We start from the raw sequence: 19,652 nt of genomic DNA, 5'->3' as shown, positions 1-19,652 counted from the left end.
CCGCCCCGGGGCGGAGCGGAGCGGAGCGGCGCAGGGTGGCCACAAAATGGCGGCGGCGCTGGCTGCGGCTGTGGCGGCGGCGCTGGGCGCGCTGCTGCTGGCACCGGGCGGCACCGAGCCGCATGGGGATGGCCCCGCAGCCTCCTCCTTCTCCTCAGCCTGGGGGGCTGCGGAGCGGTGGAGGCCTCCGGGGGTCAGGATGGATCAAGCCCTGCTGCTGGTCCACAACGAGCTGCCCGAGCAGGGCCTCCGCCTGCTCGCCCGCTGCGGTGCCTGCCACAGGGTGAGGGGGCACGGCTGGGTGCTGCCCGCCATGCAGCCCGCCCGCCGCTTCGCCTCCTCACCCTCTCCTTCCTCCGCAGTGCGCCTACCAGCTCCTGGCCGTCCTCCCGCCCAGAGGAGACGGGGGCCCGGGCAAAGCGGTGGTGGTGGTGGTGGACACGCAGCACCCGCTCAGCCTGCTGCTCAGCGGCTCCCTGGCCGGCAGCGAGCTCTGCAAGTATGTGCGCAGCCCCCCGGGATCGCCGCCGGCCAGCCTCCGGGTCGTCGTGGGGCTTGGTTTGCTGCTGGGGTTTTTGTGCCTCCAGCGGTGCGGCTCCTTCGCCTCTTTCGTGGCTGTGGAGACCTGGAGTTTGGCCATCCCCAGCCACTCTGCCAGCCGGTCACCATGCTGTAACGGGTCTAGGCACAAGCAGGAACCAGAGCTCTGTGTGTGGTGCCAGCCTACGCCAAAGCCTGGTTCTGCTCACAGGGACTGGTGTTTTGGGATGATGGGCGATGGATGCCACAGGGGGAAGAGCATGTGTTGGGCTAGGGGAGGGTGATGCTTGGCTTACAGCCCCCCATGTACCACTGCGGCACCCGCACGTAGTGGTAATAGCCGAGCAGCTTTTGTTTCTTTTATCCGTTGCAGGATTCAGTATCATTTTGGAGAATTTGGCAATTACTCCCTGGTGATAAAGACCCTAAGCACAAGCACCAAAACAGTTTCTTGTGATGTAGTCATCAACGAAGGCCCCGTCAACAGTTACCTCCGTATGTAACGTTCTGCTTTCCCCTCTCATTCTGGAACCCGCATGTCTCCCAGCAAAAAAAACCCTGCTTCCTAAAAATGCCTTACTGAAGATGTGTCATGGGCCTGCTCCTCTCCTCTCTCTGCATCTTGCCTCCTTATCCCAGCCTCAAGGCCAGCGTCAGGCCTGTTTGCACAAGACACTGCATGACCACAACCTTTTTGAAGCAGGGATTAGCCCAGAAAAATTGGGGGGCATTTGTCCAGAGGGAGATGTTTTCATTGTTAGTTCCTCTTTCCCTGCATGCTTTTGAACGTACACAGGATCCTGGTTCTTCTTCCCTCTGTCCTGTTTGTCTCACAAAACGGGAAATAAGCCATACAGTGTTTGGATTTCTGCTTCTTGTTGTGCGTTTAATTTTAAACCTCATGTCTTGCTTTTTCGTTCATCTTTTTTTTCCACATCTATTTTGAACTCTTGCCTTTGTCTCTTTCCATCATTTTCCTTTGCATTAGGTTATACTTCTGTCCAGTTCTCAAACTGGAAAGAAAAATCCTCTGTGCTTGCAAACTCAGTTTATTACCTTCTCCTGTCCTCTTCACGTTGAGGCTGTTCCTAAATTCCTACTTTCTTCATTAGAACTTACGGCACATCAACTCTTTCCTCACCACTGCCTTGTGGTGCAGTGTGGATTCATTTAGCCTTTTTTATGCCAAAATTTGCAGTCACTAATCACTAGCCTGTTTCTGTTTTGTTTTTCTCTCTCTGGGTCTCAGGCTGGGGATATGTATTGTGTGGAGAAAGTGGCGTGATGGGGGTGGATTGGGCTGGTTGTCGCATTTATGTCACACTTGGCCAAATCCTGGCTGCTGAGTGGTGGTGCTGTACAAGATACAGAGTTGTGTTCTTCTCTCTTTCATGTAGCTATTCTCTTTGCTTTCCTGGTCTATATGGGGATCCTTGCTATCCTGATCACCGGGCGCCTTGTTATGAAGTAAGTGAACAGCACTGTAACACCTCCTTGTATGTGAAATGGGACCACTGATTTAAAAGCAGGCATCCTAGCATGGTAGCATTTTGACGTCCTTGCCTGCAGATCAGGTGTCTTGCAGCCATGCGACCTCGTGTGCAGAGCAGTTGCTGGAGAGCAGCTGACATTTGCCGTAAGCTGATGCACACCCTGCCTCACCCTCTGTGCCTTGTTCCTGGGCATAGCCCTGAATCAGCAGTACAAGGCCATGGCATCTAAGCGTCATAACAGATGCAGCTGTTGGTCCTGCGTACTGAGTGACGTGAGTTGTCCCTGCCTGTGAACAACCTGAGAATAACGGTCCCAAACCTGAGCTTGTGGCAGTGTCGTCAGGTAACTGGATTTAACTGGGGTCACAGGTACTGGTTGCACATCAGTGTTACATATGTGAGCTGGGAAAGCAGGAATAAAGGCTGTCCCAGCTTTTGATTTGCACTGCTAAACAGTTGAAATGAAGATGAAATTGACTGTAAAGTGCCTTTTGTTTTGTTTTGTCTTTTAAACTGTTACTAATTTTCAGAATTGATCCAGTCAGAAACTGGGTTTACAAGAAACTGAACCCTAGGGAAACTGATCGTCTGATTAATTCTGTGAGTGACCAAATTTACATTCTGTAGTATTTCTGCCTCCGAGTAACACTTGCTATCTGGGCATCTGGGGACTCATTTATTAACAGTCATTCTCCCTGCATGTGTGTTCCCTTTAGCAAGTCTTATACTGGTACCAGACAGGCAATTTTATTTCAACAGAGTGCTGAGCAGGGTTTCCACACAAGCTTCATGGATTTCTAACAGAGTTCTTGCAAGTCTTGAACATCCAGCTTTATGCCCTCTTTAGTCCCCTTGAAGGAAATGTGTCAGTGAAAACATTGTCCCCATCTGATACAAGCAATATAAGGGCAGGGAGGGAATACCAACTTTTGTGTTTGCTTGCAGCACAACAGGAATTTTGGTAGGAGCTACACCTAAGATTTCTCTGGCTGCCCTAGAGCTGGCATTTTTGTGGGCCATGTTTTGTACTAAAACGTAGATGGATTGTTGCTGTCTGGGCTTCGCATCTAGGAGGTCCAAACCTGCCTGGAGTGAAAAGAGCTGGGAGCAGAGCTTTGCAGCAATTCTTGTTGTTTACCTCTGATTATCTGTGTTACAGCAATGTCTGCTTCTTTGTGCTGTCATTGGAGCTGATCAGAGTGGTTTAGGGAACTGGACTGGAAAGCAGCCAGTCCTGCTTTTAAAAGGATTCATTTTCTGCTGGTTTAGCTCTCTAAACTTGTCTCTGAAGTGTCGGACAAGTGCCGATGCAGTGGAATGGGACTGATCCTGTTGATGAGAGTCAGCAGCTGGATCTGCTTAGCTGTGCTGTAAAGCAGCACTCACAGTGCCGGCAAGTCTGTGGCTGATTTGGACTGGACCCAGCTCTCATGAGTCTCAAACACAGGCTCTTTTCAGTGGATTATTATTTCCACCCTGGTCAAAGGTGGAGTGTGGAGCATCTGCATTTTTCTGTCAAATACATGTATTGCAACACAGGGGAGCCACTAGGAGGTTAGAAATAGCAGAGAGGGGAGTAAAAAGAAGAGGAGGATGGGGACAACAAAGACAAAGGCAGTATGTAGAAGTTTGCGTTTGCTGACCCCTGTTCCAAAGGCAGCTGCTGACTTGCCCTTCATGTGTCTGGTTTGTTCCTGTAGGAGCTGGGATCCCCAAACACAACGGACTCCGTTAGCAGTGATCCTGCCCCGCGTTTGTGGAGTGCAACCTCTCGCCAGCGCCTGCGTTCCCTGGACACGTTCCGAGGGTGAGCATAAGATTTACCCTAAAGCAACTCTTCCAAGGGGAACTAGATTTTTACAATGATGGATTGACAGTGTATGGAAATACACAGCAGAGCGACAGACAGATCAAGCACATCTGTCTTACTCAGAAGATAATCAAGGTTTTAATTCTTAGGCTTTCTGAAACACTTTGCCTTTGATCTAGTTTGAGGAAACATTGAAGTTATGGTTCAGGGTGGAAGAGAACAACATACTTTGTGTGAAAGCACTGTGTGAAGGAGCTAACTTTGGTTCACCACAACCCATGACTGAAATGCTGCTTCCTGCTCAGCAAAGCTGGAAGCCTTGTACATAATCTTGCTTTAAAAATAAAATAAACCAGATATCACAGTCAGAAATGTTTTAATGGGGTAAGCATTAGCTGTGTGTTCATACATATGTATTTAATCAACATGATACTTTGTTGTCTTTTTAGGCTCTCTCTTATAATTATGGTGTTTGTGAACTATGGAGGAGGAAAATACTGGTTCTTCAAACATGAGAGCTGGAATGGTAAAGTACAACGGAGGCAGTTAACTCGTGTTTTAGCTATAGCAATATCTAGATACGGTTACCTGCTGCAATGTGATGTTGCTTAGTTGAAGACTAGGATGCTCTGCCAAGTTGCATGAACACAGTATCTGATCATCAGGGAGAAGCAACACACACAGTGACGGGATAATATCAAATCACAATCTGTTTGTAACCTTTTAATTTTTGATAGTTTCATATCATTACCTTTTATTTTTAAGAACTACAGTCATTAAACAGTCTGGTACTGTGGCCAAGCCCACGGTGCTTGATGCTCTGCACATATCATGCTGTGCTTGGCAAGCTGATGGGAAGGGGTCAGGTAGTGTGTTGCTCTAGTGGAGAATAGCAGGGATCCCATCCCCGAAACCTTTCCTGAGACACAGTTCTGACCCTACTTTTGGAGAACAGTAAAAGCATTGAAGCAAGATAATTAGCTCTTTGTAAGTTTTGCTTATAAAGTGTTTAGATACCGGGGTATGAAATAACTGCAAGCAGCCAGCCATTCCTCTGGAAACTCGACAATAATGCTGTTAAAATTTAGGGAAGGTTTGAGGTAAATAATGTGTTCCTTCTTATTTCTTTGTAGGATTAACAGTGGCAGATCTGGTTTTTCCATGGTAGGTCTTCCTGAAGAATAGTATGTCAAGTGATGTTAAGGGTTGTAAAGGGAACATTGCATGCACCTTGCCTCCATGTGGAAATGGAGTTGGAGGAGTGAATTTGCGTTTAGCAGCTGATGGGAACTAGCCCCTCCTGATGACAGCAGGGTCTTTATGAACCAGTAGAAGAGCCTTTGGCTGCCCCACATCCTCCTTTCTTTCCCCATGCAGTGGCAGTGGGAAGCCTGAGGTTGTGCTGCCAGTGGAAGTGCAGTATTGCCATGGAGCCCACTGCCACGCTGCTGTGTTGAAGGCTGTTAATCTGGCAACATTCAAAGCTTGGACTGATGATGAATATGGATAATAAGTGTATCCGGGGATAAAACAGTCAAGGGAATTTTGGATTAAGCTAATCTATCTATAACTAGATAATGATTCCACTGGGGAGCAATTATCCCATCTGCCCCTAGCATGCTTCTCTAAAATACACAGTGGTTGTTGTTATTCTTGGAGATGGGAGCTGGACTGGGGCTGTGTGCCTAAGCTAGAGAGGAGGAGCAGGTCAGTTCTAAATTCAAATCATAATTTTGCAGCTTGTGCTTTACTCCTCTGAAGATGCTAATTTGATTTTAGGTCACGTAATATTTTGGTGGTGTATACATTGCTGCAGAAAGGTCATTGCTTTCCTGAACTTTTTTTGTCCCAGCTGGGCAGTGAAGGAGATGGAAAGGCCCCTTTGTGCAAGCTCTGTTGTCTAGAAATTCCTCGCAATCAGCAGAGATGGATTTGTCCAGTTTCACTCAGGGCACACAAATGTCTGTTGGGCCAATGTGAGCTACTCCATTAGAGAGTGTTAGCATTTGCTGCTGTACATGTGAGATTATTTCCCTGCTCCATTTCCCACCTGCTCTCTTCTCTAGGTTTGTGTTCATTATGGGCACGTCGATATCGCTGTCACTGAGCTCCATGCTGAGGTGGGGAAGTTCCAAGCAGAAGGTGCTTGGGAAAATCCTCTGGAGGAGCTTTCTGCTGATCCTGCTGGGAGTCATAGTTGTGAATCCCAATTACTGCCTTGGGCCACGTGAGTGCAACTTGCTCTCTTCCCATTTTCCACAACTGTAGGGCCAGGCTGATGAGAAAACACAGCCTTGCTGTACTGACCATCAGAACAAGGACAGTTCAGTGATGTCCTGCAGAGTGCTGTTCAGTTCTGCATTGCTGATTTTTCCCATCAGGTTTTACTGTCAGAAGTATCTGATCATCTAACACAGGCCAGTTTGCTTCTCTGTTATGCTTTTAAAAATGTTAAACTAAAATAGGGTTTGTGAAAGTCATCTCATGCTGTAAGAGACTGACACCATTTTCTCAGGATCTCGGATCTCTTGATCCCTGTGCTGGGCAGTTTGTCATCGTAGTGTTGACTTTCCTAGGGTTATACTTTACAGAAAATGGGGTGGCAGAGCGGAGGTGTTCCACCTACCTGTGGGCACCGTGGCTCTCAGCTCTGCCTGGGGAAGGGTAACTTAGTTTTGAGGATACAAATATTTACATTAGAGCCTGTGTCTGCCCCTCTTTCATGTTGCATGCATGTTTTCCAGTGTCCTGGGAAAATCTGCGCATCCCTGGAGTGCTGCAGCGGCTGGGTCTGACGTACCTGGTGGTTGCTGCTCTTGAACTCCTGTTTACAAGAGCTGGGGCTGACAGTGGGACCTTGGTGAGTCACAGGGGGAGGTGACAAATGATACTGGATCCAAAGTGTTTGGAAGCTTTTTTTCTCGTTCAGGTACAAAGAACACACGAGAAACAGAAAATGTAACATCTCTGATGCATTGCACGGCATGGCTTGGTGAAAACCTCAGGGAGCGTGCACCCTTCAGTGTCCCACTCTGCATTTTATTACATCTAATTTTGCTTTATTTGAGGATTTCACTGATCCATTCTGATGGTGCTTAGAAGCAGGCACTCCCAGGCACTCTTGATGACTTTCCATTGCCAAGGGACCTGAGGGACAGGCATCTCTTTGCTGAGTCCTGTGGCCTGTGTTTTGTCCAGTTAATTTTGGCAGTGGTTTTTCACAGCAGGGGAAAGTAATACTGTTTTTTGGCTTTTCTGGAGTCTGTTTTCCCAAAAGGCTTTTGTTCTGCTCATGAATCAAAATTCCTTTCGACATTTTCCAAGCTGAAAAACATTGTGGGCTTTTGTTTTGGTTTGTTCCCCCCCAAATAACTAAGTGTCTGGAAATCATTTATGAAAATGAAAGGTCCATTGGCAGAATCCAGCTCTGCAACAACAACAGCTCCCTCTTGTATCTGGGGAACTGCCTGTCAGGAAGTACAGGATGTCCCCAAAGGCATCTTTCTTATTTGCCAGTTAATGTTCCCCCTTCCCTTCGTCTCATGCAGGAGATGTCATGTCCTGCTCTGCAGGATATTCTACCCTACTGGCCCCAGTGGATTTTCATTCTAATGTTAGAAGTGATTTGGCTCTGCCTGACCTTTTTGTTACCTGTGCCAGGCTGTCCCAGGTAAGACTCAGACTACTTTCTCTGGGGTATCAGATTATTTTCTAGCTGGCAGGAGGAAAACATATTTTCTTAGTCATAGGGACAGGACAAAGAGGAAAGCTTTTAGGGCAGCAGGCTCAAGGGAAGCGTTTATCATATTAAAAAGCTTTCTTTGGTACTGAAGTACGTGTGTGCCTCTGGCCAGGGAAAACATCTAGGATTTACGGTGCTGGGCTGGTGGTCAGCTGCAATTCAGGTGGAGAGTGCCAACACTTAGTGCCATAACCTCTTTGTCTCTGTCCCAGGGGCTATCTTGGTCCTGGGGGCATCGGAGATTTTGGAAACTATCCTAACTGCACTGGAGGAGCAGCTGGTTACATTGATCATCTGATTCTTGGAGAAAACCATATATATCAGCATCCCTCTTCTAGTGTAAGTAGCTTTGGGTTTGCAGGCTACCACCAAGTGCAGCTGTCAGGAGAGGCTTGTTAGGAAAGACAAGCGTGCTGTGGAGGGGGGTGGCAAAGAAAGGAGACGGGTCGCTTGGGTGTGCTCTAGTAAGTAACTGTTCTCTCTTCAAGGTGCTCTACCAAACAACAATGCCATATGATCCAGAAGGGATCCTGGGGACCATAAATACCATTCTTATGGCGTTTCTGGGACTGCAGGTACCTCTTTTATTTCTGGCTGTGTCTTGACTTGAAGGAATCTTGGAAGTGGGGAGGCAACGTGGTTTATTTATGGCTGACACTGGCTCTAATTAAACCTTTTTCGGAGCAGTGCTCTCAGGCCAACTTAGCCCAAGGTGAGAGCTACCCTGTGTTAACCTAACAAAGCTGCTCATCCCGTTCTTCCCTATTGTAGGGAACACAGCAGGGAAGGGAGACCAAGTGCACCTCTGCTTGGTGGGTTGGAGTTAGGTCTTTCCCCCATCTGTGTAGATTCTTTGCAGAGTTTCCCTTCTGAGCTTTTCAGACCCTTGGCTGTTGTAAACCCTACTGGTGTTCCTTGCCTTAGCCCAGGTAGCTAGTGGCAGATACACATGGCTCTCAACATGTAGTTACATTTACAGGACTTAATTCATTTTTTGTATTCTGTTAATATTAGGCAGGAAAAATTATCTTGTCCTACAGAGACCAGCACAAACAGATTCTGAGTCGGTTCTTGATATGGAGCATAGTAATGGTAAGTCAGATATTTCACTTAGCACAGTCTAAGTATCACTGGATAGCTCTCTAATAGACGTACTTTTATTCAACACAATTTCTGAAATATGTTGCAGCTGTTATATAAACTTCAGCAACTTTCTATTCTAGGGAATTATTTCTGCTATCTTGACCAAATGTTCTAAAGAAGAAGGATTTATTCCCATAAACAAGAACTTATGGTAAGCAAAGAGCTTTTAGTATAACTTTGTTAAAGTGTTATTTTACCTAGGAGAAAGTTTTTCCTTTCTTATATTGCGAACTATAAGCATCACGTAATTCTCTAACCTTTCTACTGAAAATGCATGTAGGTCTACATCGTATGTGACAACAATGAGCTGCTTTGCCTTCATCCTCTTATTACTGATATATTACCTTGTGGATGTCAAGAGACTGTGGTCAGGTGCTCCGTTTTTCTACCCAGGTCAGTAAAATCACAGCAGGAAACACATTTCTTCCTCTTCTCTCTGAACTATCCTGTTACGTTTTGTGTACTTCCTTTGTCTTAAAGGAGTTGGGATTTTGAATGAGGTACCCTGAAGGAGGCCAAAATTATTAAGTTGAGACAAATTTTTGCATAGAATTGGAGACCAGGCAAGAAATTTGAGGGATGAACTGCCAGTGTTTAAACAAGGGCTGGAAGCTGCTCTTGCCAAATGACTATTCTAAGTTTGGTCTCAAGTTCAGGTCCCAGGGAACAGCTGCCCAGCACCAAGAAAAATACCACAGCTGGCTCAGTTGGTTTGGACAGGACTGCTGAGACTTAGCTAACCTAGTGGGAAAGTCAGAGGCCTGTCAGCAGAGCAATACCACTTCTGAAGATCTGGAAGACGAAATCCCCTGGGCAGCCGCGTAGGTCCTGTCTCTGCGTTTTTAGATAAGCTGGTCTCCCAAAGCATCCCATTGTGGCTTTGACCACACTAGGCTCGTGACAAACATGTGAGGGGACAGAATGTGAACCCACAGCAGAGGGAACCTTTCTGCAGCTTCGGTATCTGGACAGGAAAATGAGTAGGGTGATGGCACAGTATCATGTCTCCTACCAGAAATCCCAGAGCCCTGAAGAGCAGTCAGCATTTGTTTGTAAAGGCAATAGATCTCACCAAATAGGTTGTCACTCAACCACGCTGAAGACAAAAACTGATTATTCTTGTCAATAAAATTGCAGGAGCTCTAATCTGGTTATATTTTCAATTTAGGATATAGGTTATCTATGTTCCTTTTCAATACCCTTTTGGAGGGCTGAACCCCTCAGGCTGTGTTTGAAAGCAAACACGCATACATAGCACCCTCGGGGCAAGGAGCAGAGTTGTTGTGAGCTGTCGTTGTCTCAGTGCCACTGTTTCATAAGCCTGGCATGCCTCTGCCTGCTTATTCTGAAGCAAGCTCGTACCTGCTCTTCCAGATGGCGTGACCTGTGCTTATTTTCAGGAATGAACTCCATCCTGGTCTACATCGGACACGAAGTGTTTGAAGACTACTTCCCTTTTAAGTGGAGGATGCGAGACAGTCAATCCCACGCGGAACACCTGACTCAAAACCTCATCGCAACAACTCTTTGGGTCATAATATCGTACGTACTTTACAGGAAAAGGATATTCTGGAAAATCTGATGGAGGTGGTCAGGGTGAAGTCAGCCTAGATGCTGACAGGGCAAGCCTGAAGTGTTGCCACTTCTGCTGGGCTATATTATTAAAAAGGGATCAGAGTTCAAGTTTACATTTCCATGGACATTGTGATCAGGACTTTTATGTGACTTAAAGGACCACATTTTAGTATTTAGTTAAAACTTACTAATCTGCGGCGGTTGCTCTATTTCTGTTTACTGTATTTTGTAAATATTTTACTGATCTCCCTCTTTTGTACAGAGAAATTGAATATGTTGCAGTAGATGGGTATTTAAAGAAAGCCTGCTGGCACTCATAAAAGGAACTGGAAGGGATCTGGGTGGTGACTGCAAGGGATTATCAGAAGGAACTGTAGTAATAGTCATTACCAAAAGTAATAGCACCCACAGTGAGCAGTGTGCTGTGGGCATTCCTTTGTGCCATCATTTGGTCTGGGATCAAAAGCCAAAGCCTGCTGCCAGAGATCTCTTGTAATGGGTTATTAATTGGCATGCTGCTGCTGCTACAGGTTTAGCAGTCCATCTATGCCAGTGCTGGGTCTTTGTGTTACATATCTAGCATGAATGAGGTCTGAGTTTCACATGCTACACTCTTAAGAGTACAGAAAGACCACTTCCTGTGCTCTTTATATAATCACTTTGTTAATATCTAAGTTCACTTGGATAAAAACTCTATAAAGGGATTTGTGGGAGGGTTCTGAATCCAAAAGCCAGCAATATAGGGAGAATTTGGCCAGAAAGGAAGAGGTAACAGACTGGTTAAATTCAATGTAAGATAACAACAGATCTTGGAAACTCAGGAAATTCATTTATGCTGTGTTTTCCAAACTAGTGCCAATAAAAAGCCTGAAATAAATACCTTAGCTTCTCTGTGTGTGTATAAAGAAGAAAACAATTAAGACACATACCTTAGTGTAATGCTCTGGAAGAAAAACACAACACAACAGCACCACCAAAACAAATAAAACATTACGGGAGACTTTCTAAACAAAGTTTTACTTATAAAGTTTGACTTACCCCCATAAGAAAACGAAGCTGTGAACAAACACCAAGCACTGTGTGTATCACAGAACCTGTAACTCACAGGGAAGCTTATTTATGACTTCAGATGCATGATTTTCCACTGCTCTGCTGCCATTAATACAATTAAGAGCCTTTCCCTCTGTCCGTGAAAGACTCTGCATCGCGATCCAGTCCATTTAAGAAAGAGTCTGAAGCAGCAGTATCTTCTCGTTAATGCAGAACCTATGCAAGACCACCATGAGATTTTCCCCACAGCGCGAGACCTGACGCTCCATGGCCAGGCGGAAATCTTCTTTCACTCCTTTAGTTATACCTCGGGTAACTGTGTGATGCCTTAAGCCACGAAGGAAAGAGAGAGACAAAATCAAATGAGGGTTATTTGGTGCACGACAAAAATCTAGAAAGTGCTACATGTCACTAACTATTTATCTGCTGTCCACAACTGAGTTTATATAAGAAGAGCTGAAGTGTGTGTGCTATGCTATTTTAAAAAAAAGTGAGTATTTAGTAGTTTACGAGTCTTTTAAAAGATAAAAATTCTATCAATGCCTTTGCTCTCAATGCTTTGGTTATAGTGGCTGTCAGGGAAGGAAGAGGGGAGAGCTGCAGTTCTGCCTAACAGGAAAACCTGCTCTGTTAACCCAGTGTTCTCCCTGAGTGGGGAAGGGAATTTCTTTTTTTTTTCCTCTACCCTTACAGCCCGGGCCCCTTCCTCCCTGTAAACAGTTCTATAAACATTTGGGGTTGAAAGGAATAAAAAAAAAAAAAATTAAAAAAAAAAGGCTGAACCTGCTTTCTCTAAAGCAAGGGGAGATACGGCTGCCACCATAAAAAGCAGAGAGCATCTTGTACCAGAGTGCAGGAAGGAGCTACACAATCCTATGGGCAGTGATCGCTCTGAGTAACACGAGGCACAGTGAACACTCAGCAGGCCAACACAAAGCACAAAATCAAGCCAGGCTGTGAGTGTGCATCAGTAGAAGCCAGCTTGTACAGGGACACGAGACGCCAGGCAGAGTGCGTTTATTCTGAGCAGAAGTGCAGGACTTGTTTTCAAGCAGAACAAAGGTCCTGCTACTGAGCAAGCTAAAGCAGTGCTGGCTGGTGAAACTCAGGACATTCCCTGTTAAAGGCCTTTCTTATTAATGGTTCTTTGTCCTCATGATGGCCTGCAGCTCTCGATAGCTGAAGTTTTGTCTGTAAAACAACGTTCTGCAGTGCCAAAGCACTAAGCTTTACTGGCACTGGTCCAGTACTCAATACATCAAGACCAAGACTTCGTAACATCTACCTACAAGCCATACCTGGGATGGGAGGCAAAGGGTATGAAATAAAAGCCTTAGCACTACTGAAGGGGCAGCATACGTTAAACGAGAAAGTATAAATCTTAACTCTGAGAGAAGGCCCAAGTCAGGGATGAGAAACAAAGAGCTGAACCAAATCCAGCACACACAGTGGAAGAAAAAGAGGAAATAAAAGGTTGAAGGCATCTGTGCCAATCCAGAGATGCTGGAAACGAAGAAGGGCAAAATCTAGGAATTGCCCTAATCAAAAATACCACCCTGCTTTTATTTAAATCAGCAATTCCAGCATTTGAGAGGAAACTTCTCAAAGTGGAATTCTGATCCCAGTCACTCCCCTTCTGCCTGAACAGCAGAGACCTCCGCGACACATGGAAAAGGCAAAGAGGCTACTGAAGAGACTAGAGCTAGGGTGGGCAAAGTAAAATTGCACTAGAAATACTCCAGCATATTCAGAATTTCTGGGATAAGCCATTTTCCATCTTCACTGCTTTAAACCTTGCTGGCAGGTGAGCACTAGGGTCAGCAGCACTCACTAACAGCTGGGCAACAGAAAATGTTTCAGAACAACTTAAATGAAGAAAAGTAACAACAAATGGATCCAGTAACTAATATATTGAAAAAAAAGGGTTATAAGCTTGTAACTAACATCTTTAAAGAAAGGGTTATTATGCATTTGGTACTATGTGACTGAACCTCAGCATCACCTGGGGGGAGATTTCTACATTTTGGTTTAAGTTCAACAGTGATTATTAAAATTGAAAGGACACGGATACTGGCAATTTATGGGAAAAATAAAAAGGAATGTTATAATAGAACAACATGGTTTGCCAGGCAATGTAGGCACAAATGGAAAAAAGAAAAAAAAAAAAAAGGTACATATTGAGTAACAAATTGCTGAAAACCATGGGCAGTAAAACATGTTGACAAAACACAGCACACCATGAGCGGGGTTTTTTCACTTGGTACCTGTCGGCAGTCTGTATGCTGGGCTGTAGCACAGGTATGAATTCCTGTTGCAGTAACCCCATGGGAGGGCTAGAAGTCCTTTAAAAAACAGCAAATAGCAGCATTCAAACACCCACACGCCAACTCACCCTCCGGTGCAAAACAACTCCAGGAAAAAAAAAAAAAAGGGGGTGGGGGTGACTGCCGGGCAGCCGCAGGGGCGCGGGACCCAAACAGCATCGCACACGCACACATCCCCAGATTCACCCCAAGGCTGCTCTGCAAGCACAGTCTGAACACACCCTTGTAATTTTGGGATGGTTACATGGAGATACAGGGCAGCGGTAGGTGCAGAGAGCACTTCACCGTTGTGTTACGAGGCCAACCAGGAGAGGTTTCACCAGCAGCGCAGGGCAGACACTGTGGCCTCCCCGAGCGTGTCAGCCAGCAGGGAGAGCCCAGCAGTAAGGGATTTGCTGCTGAGCTCAAGCCACGTGCATGCACAGCAGGTATCAGCCACAGAGAGTGCACGACAGTGTTTGTTACAGGTTGCACAAGTCTCTTTTTGCTAGCCCACGAACAGCCTTGTTCGCTTTTCCAAATTGCAGCCGCACACAAAAGAGGCTGCTGGAGGATGTCACGGTGCCAGAGCAGAAAAGCCTGCTTGGAGCAACCTCCCACTGCCAAGAGGGATGTTTGAAGGTAGCATTTGCAACGAGGGCTGCAGGGACCAGCCACCAAAAAGTGTCTCCGCTGAAAAGTGTTTGTCTTCTCTGTGAAGTAAGCTCCCCATCTCTGTGTGCTACCTATAGCACGGGATAACAGCCTCACGCCTCCAGCCTAGAGCACATCCAGTGCCCCACAAAAGGAGGAATGAGAAATCTGGGATACACAGAACAGGTCCAGTTTCTTAACCCAAGTTTCTCACAACATAACCTCAGTGTTACTTAGGTACCCAAACGCTGTGTAACTCGCTCCCATGGATGCTAAGGAGGAGCTGAGAAGCAAGCTTACACTTACGTACCTCTAATACTGAGTTAGGTGCCTACCTTCAGGTTTACAGGTGGGCATTTTGATTTGTATCTGTAATTTTTTAATGAATACGGATGGAGAGCTATGCTAAAAAATAAAGAAATAAACACTACCTCATAGAAGGGACATTTTAGTAGTACAGAAATGCCCTACAGTACAGATAAAATAACCTGAAGTAAAATATTCACAAGAATTGTTCAATCATACGAGATACTTTTTCAAGAGCTCTCGGCATGACTGAGTCCAATATTTGCAAAAAATGGACATGGGGAACAGAAAATGAGAAGGAGCAGCAACATGGTGTTAGTCCCAGGTGGCAGATGTTTGCAAAAGGAGTTCTGCACAACTGAGTGTTCATTACCATTTGCAAGATCTACCGTCATAGGTAAACAAACCCATGTGCACAATCAGAATAAAAATTACATTTTTAAGATGATTTGTTTCGCTTCAAACCAACTGAGATTTTCTTCCTCTATACCCAAGGAAAGATGAGATAGGAATTTAAGTAGAGGCAGAAAATTCATCAGCTTTCACATCAAGTTTATGCAGCGTTTGGGAGACTAAGATTAGTCTAGCTACACTAAAATTATCAAAAATAGGAGCATGATTTCAATCTATCATTTCTTGCATACTGTTCTTTTCCCCGTTAATCTCACTAGCTAATGCTGCCACCACTACCAAGTGTAATCAGTGAAACCATGAAACATGGCTTGTCTAGAAGGGAGTTTAAAGGCAAAAAGTAGCTGAATTCAGAGCTCATCGGACACATCTTTCTGACAGTGCAAACGAGCTGGCTACATCAGCAGATAAAACCAAAACTGTGGAGCTTCATATTCTCACTGCAGATACCAGCAAAGGGAAACCTCACAAGCTGCATATATATTTTGCAGGACCCAGCTATAAGTCAAGGCTTCCAAGATCTAACTTCAGCTTTTTAAAACCACATTGCAGTTTGCTTTCCTAGGTTCAGAAAAAGGAGTGTTGCTCCCTATGAAGTATAAGGTACTGAGGAAAAGTCTTGGTAGAAGAACGTGGAATTCACCCAGGGAGAAAACTTCCTACAAGTACATCATGATACAAAAACCTGTCCTTATAACAAACATACAATACCTGTAATATATTTCCTGCTAATTATGACACAGGACTGCTATACACATTTATTCTGAAGACAGACCAGGCAAAGGAGTGATTGCTTTGTCTTTGGGCTGCGTGGCAAAATCACAAGAGTTTTTCCCGCATGTGACTGAACAGAATCCGAGCTGCCTCTGCTGATTATTGGGAAGACAATGCAGCAGCTCCAACAACCAGAACTGTTGATAGTTTTGAAAGGCAAAAGCCAGCCTGCAAACCATTTGAAGGCAGCTCTGTAACGTCCCAGGAAACAGGACGGTGCTGATGCACTTTACCTAAAACCCCAGCTGGGGGAGGCAGTGAGCTGCTGAGGTTGACACTTCCTTGACACAATCTCTGTCAACGAAGTGTCAACCTAAAAAAAATCTAAAAAATATTTGGGGTACCAGAGGAGCAGACATCACCTACTATTAGTGAACTGCACCCTGAACACTGTCTCCCATCAGCTCTCTGACAAAATGCCTCCTCTCCTACAGATCTCAGCCACGTAAAAGACACTGTACTCTCTTCCAGCTGGACAGGGTATTTGGCCATTTCAGTGTAATAAGCACAAAGAAATCTTCTGACCTCTCTTCTCCAAGCACTTCCATGACTCAGGAAACACAACAAGTCAACAGGAGGTTAAAAAGAGATTGCTGTCTTGCTAGACACACTGCTCGCCACCCACCTTCTGACTGCTGAGGTCAGAACCCTAAGCAAGTGGAAGTAATCGGGGTGATGCAGTGAAGTAGCACTGAACTGTTACAACTAACTAGAGAGACAAGTTAAAAAGTTACGAGGTGTGGTCTGCTGCACTAAATGCTCTTGCTGACACAGACTAAACATCATACGTGGTGCATTGTACCTTGAGTTTTGTTTTCGTGCAGCTGGTTACAAGCAGTGAGACACAGCAAGGGTAAGAGTTTGAAAATCAAAAGCTGCAATCAAGAGCTCTGTCACATAATTAAACATTTGAATTTTGTTTTCTTTTAAGAGACCTAGTTCCTGATTTTTGTGTCAGTTACCTAGAACTTTAGAAAATCTATTTACTCGTCCAATATTTGGATGCTTATCTAATATAAGGCTCCCACTTTTGAAAACTTTAGCCCACTTCTAGTTAGAAGATGAATGGCCAGACTACACTGACCCTAACTGGAATTCTGACAAATTTTCCCAGTCTCCCCCACATAAACCAAAGTACCACAAGGCCTAATAAACAATCAGGATATTCCAAAATGTTCTGCCTCTAAACCCTGCAGCAGATACTTGTTCAGTCTTGACTCAAAACTGAGAACACCTAGGAAGTTAATCTAAATTATTAATTTTCTTCAGCATCTTGTAATAAACTGAGCAGAATAAGCTGCTCAGCACAGAGCAAGAGATGACCCGCGAGTTCATACAGAAAGGTTATTAGAGTTTTCCTGGAGAGTAATTTAATCTAAGTTTTTCATCATTCAGTGGTCTTTCATAACTCGTCTTGCAACAAATAATGCTTTCTGGTTGGCACGACTGTTCAGCAAAATTATTAACAACAGCTTGCATTTATGCCTTGTTATTTAAAGAATTCCTGTAAAGCACAAGTGTCTGGTTGAAACAGACAACTGGTGATCACTGTGATATGAATCATTCTAAAGCAAACACAACACTTAAAAACAAAGTTCTGAAAAAGGAATTTAAAGTTGAAGAACCCCACAAAAGGGTTCACAGGTCACTGAGAGAGTCGGAAAAAGAAATACATCACCTTGTTTGAGCTCTTTACTCAACTCCTTAAATTTAAACTCAAAGACATCACAGAGTTATTATCCTGAAGATTACATGAAAGCAAAGACAACCAGAACATACTTTTTAAAAAAAAAAAAAGAAAACAATAAACTCTTTTATCCTTACTTGATCAGCATTGCTTGATTTGGCAACAGTTCCAGATGAATTTTCCCTCCTTCCTGTGTTCTTAAATAAGCAAATTCCTCCAACATATCAATATCTGAGGAAAAGGTTAAAGATTTGAGTAGGGAAAAAAAGAGAACATTCTTCCCTTTTCAGCACATCTGAAGCCACACTACTGAAAGGACAGTCAAAATTAACAGCTACTGAAACACCTAATTCTTAAAAGTGACAAGATCACAGCATGTATCCCTAACACTCCAGAAATTAATGGGAAATGACCTTTTAAAGTGCAAAATACACATCAGGCAAATTGTTTTCATATGTACAGTCATACAGGGGTAAAGAAAGCTCATGTAATTAAGACTATCTCTCCAAACAAATTTCCTGGTTGATTTTACTTTCTTTTCCAACACTGCACAATTATCAAAGCAGTGCATAGTGAGGCTGAGACTGAAGGAAATGCTCCCATAATGGCACATAACCACCGTTTTTGGTTTTCTATTTCGGTTCTTTACTTAGCTCTTCTTTTTTTTTTTTTTTTCTCCCTACTTTTTATACCACTCTCATTGCAGCCTCCAAATAGGGCTTCAATTTAATTGTCTCAGATAGGAGTTAGACCCTGTGCTTCCTGGGGACCGTGGTCAGATGGCTATTCGGGTTAAAATTAAACACTGAACTGTCCACTGTGTGTGTGCTCATCAAAGCATACCCTAGATATCTGACTATAAAAATCAGATGTGCTTTGCATGAACTTTGACATTACTTGTTATCTCGCTCAGCCCAAAATCGTACTCATGGAAAGCACTCAAAAATAGTAATGGCTATCATTCAACTCTTGGAAGTACAGGTGTCACTTTACCTTGTTGTTTTTTGTTTGTTTGTTTTTTTGTTATCCACAGCTATGGATGGGCATAGCAAAACAAATAGTATAAGGACATATATATCTTACTGAAAAGACTTGCATTAACAGTCTAAGCTGGCGCTGCTTTTCTGAATGAAAGTGCAACTCCAGTGTACTTACGGGTACTCTCAAGTGCCTGAACAGGTGACAGAAGACCTATTTATAGTCCATTATGCACTGCCACTTATTACAAGAGGCTTGCACAGTATGTAAATAAATACGGAATACGATTCATGGAGAAGAGCTGCTGCTGAAACTATCTAACAGCTTTTTCAACACCCCAGCACATAATTTGGGATGCGAAAGACAGTCCTGGTTATAGAAAGGATACTTGTGACATAGTTGAAGAAATTCTCATACTGGAAGTTTCCTTGTTGGCAGATTTTGTTGATGGCTTTCAGGAACAAGTTCTCACCCCTTGGCCACTCATGCTGAAGCAGAACAATTACATGGCCCAAAGCCATATCATCTCTGCTGTCTGTGAAAGCTCTGAGCTGCGGGGGCAAAAATGACATGGAGAAGGTCAGGAAAGATACATTACTCTTAAAAAATATATTGGACTTATCTCACTTACACCTGAGCAAATACAAAACAAGCTCTTTAGAAGCACATTTCATTCTGCCCTAACATATACATTCAAAACAGATTGGAAAATTCCAGGCAAAATACCAAATTCTCTCCAATGACTTGTAAGAGAAGTCTAGATACAGACAGTGATATTTTGAGATAAATCCTATCTTCTCTGCCCCAAACCAATGCAAATAGAAGAGAAAAAAAAAAAATCCTCCTCCTCCACCCCCTACTCCCCCCAAAAATATATTTACCTTTCACAAATACATTTAGGTGAGAAGGACTTGAGGCAGAGCCCTTCACACCTAGCTGCACCACTGGGACAAGGCCATGCAGTTTCAGGATCCCAGCTATACATACTAGGTCCTACAGACATGCGAGTTGCAGCAGCCCATAGCTTACCTTGAAGCAAGCTAACAGTAGATGAAGGCAGTAAGGCATGATAGCTCTGCTGGTACATGGCCAAAGCTTCAGATCAGACCCTGTAACAGAACAGTTTATCACAGACTTCTTTAAAGCTCTTCTGATTCTCCATGTTTGGAAGAAGTAAGAATGAAGA

General features: G+C 44.3%; 2 protein-coding genes across 7 annotated transcripts in view; one reads left to right on the top strand and one right to left on the bottom strand.

Annotated features, from left to right (window-relative positions):
* The first annotated feature begins 46 nt into the window (after positions 1 to 46).
* HGSNAT (heparan-alpha-glucosaminide N-acetyltransferase) lies at positions 47 to 11,180 on the top strand. Its single transcript, XM_027456126.3, has 17 exons — positions 47 to 283; positions 363 to 499; positions 914 to 1,035; positions 1,938 to 2,007; positions 2,564 to 2,633; positions 3,734 to 3,840; positions 4,293 to 4,369; positions 4,977 to 5,007; positions 5,910 to 6,070; positions 6,588 to 6,703; positions 7,392 to 7,513; positions 7,798 to 7,924; positions 8,074 to 8,160; positions 8,600 to 8,677; positions 8,809 to 8,879; positions 9,009 to 9,121; positions 10,129 to 11,180. Exons 1-17 carry the CDS (start codon positions 47 to 49, stop codon positions 10,308 to 10,310), a joined length of 1,908 nt encoding a protein of 635 aa, XP_027311927.3. The 3' UTR covers positions 10,311 to 11,180.
* Positions 4,541 to 19,652, bottom strand: part of INTS10 (integrator complex subunit 10) — a 27,414-nt gene continuing 12,302 nt past the window's right edge. For 3 of the 6 annotated variants that reach the window (XM_027456121.3, XM_027456122.3, XM_027456125.3), the window contains exons 14-18: positions 19,496 to 19,575; positions 18,855 to 19,017; positions 17,626 to 17,719; positions 13,618 to 13,695; positions 11,302 to 11,680 (exon numbers count right to left, since the gene is read on the bottom strand). In XM_027456121.3, the coding sequence (XP_027311922.3) occupies positions 11,524 to 11,680; positions 13,618 to 13,695; positions 17,626 to 17,719; positions 18,855 to 19,017; positions 19,496 to 19,575 (572 nt within the window). In that variant the 3' untranslated portion in view covers positions 11,302 to 11,523. Of the gene's footprint in view, positions 9,234 to 11,301; positions 11,681 to 13,617; positions 13,696 to 17,625; positions 17,720 to 18,854; positions 19,018 to 19,495; positions 19,576 to 19,652 lie in introns of those variants that run through there. The other 3 variants (XM_027456123.3, XM_027456124.3, XR_011808941.1) reach the window with 2 other exon arrangements.

Source organism: Anas platyrhynchos, chromosome 4 (genome assembly GCF_047663525.1).
Source record: "Anas platyrhynchos isolate ZD024472 breed Pekin duck chromosome 4, IASCAAS_PekinDuck_T2T, whole genome shotgun sequence".
In the NCBI taxonomy this organism is placed as follows: Eukaryota; Metazoa; Chordata; class Aves; order Anseriformes; family Anatidae; genus Anas; species Anas platyrhynchos.
Note: the sequence above shows the minus strand (reverse complement) of the source record. Positions and strands in the feature narration are given on the sequence as shown.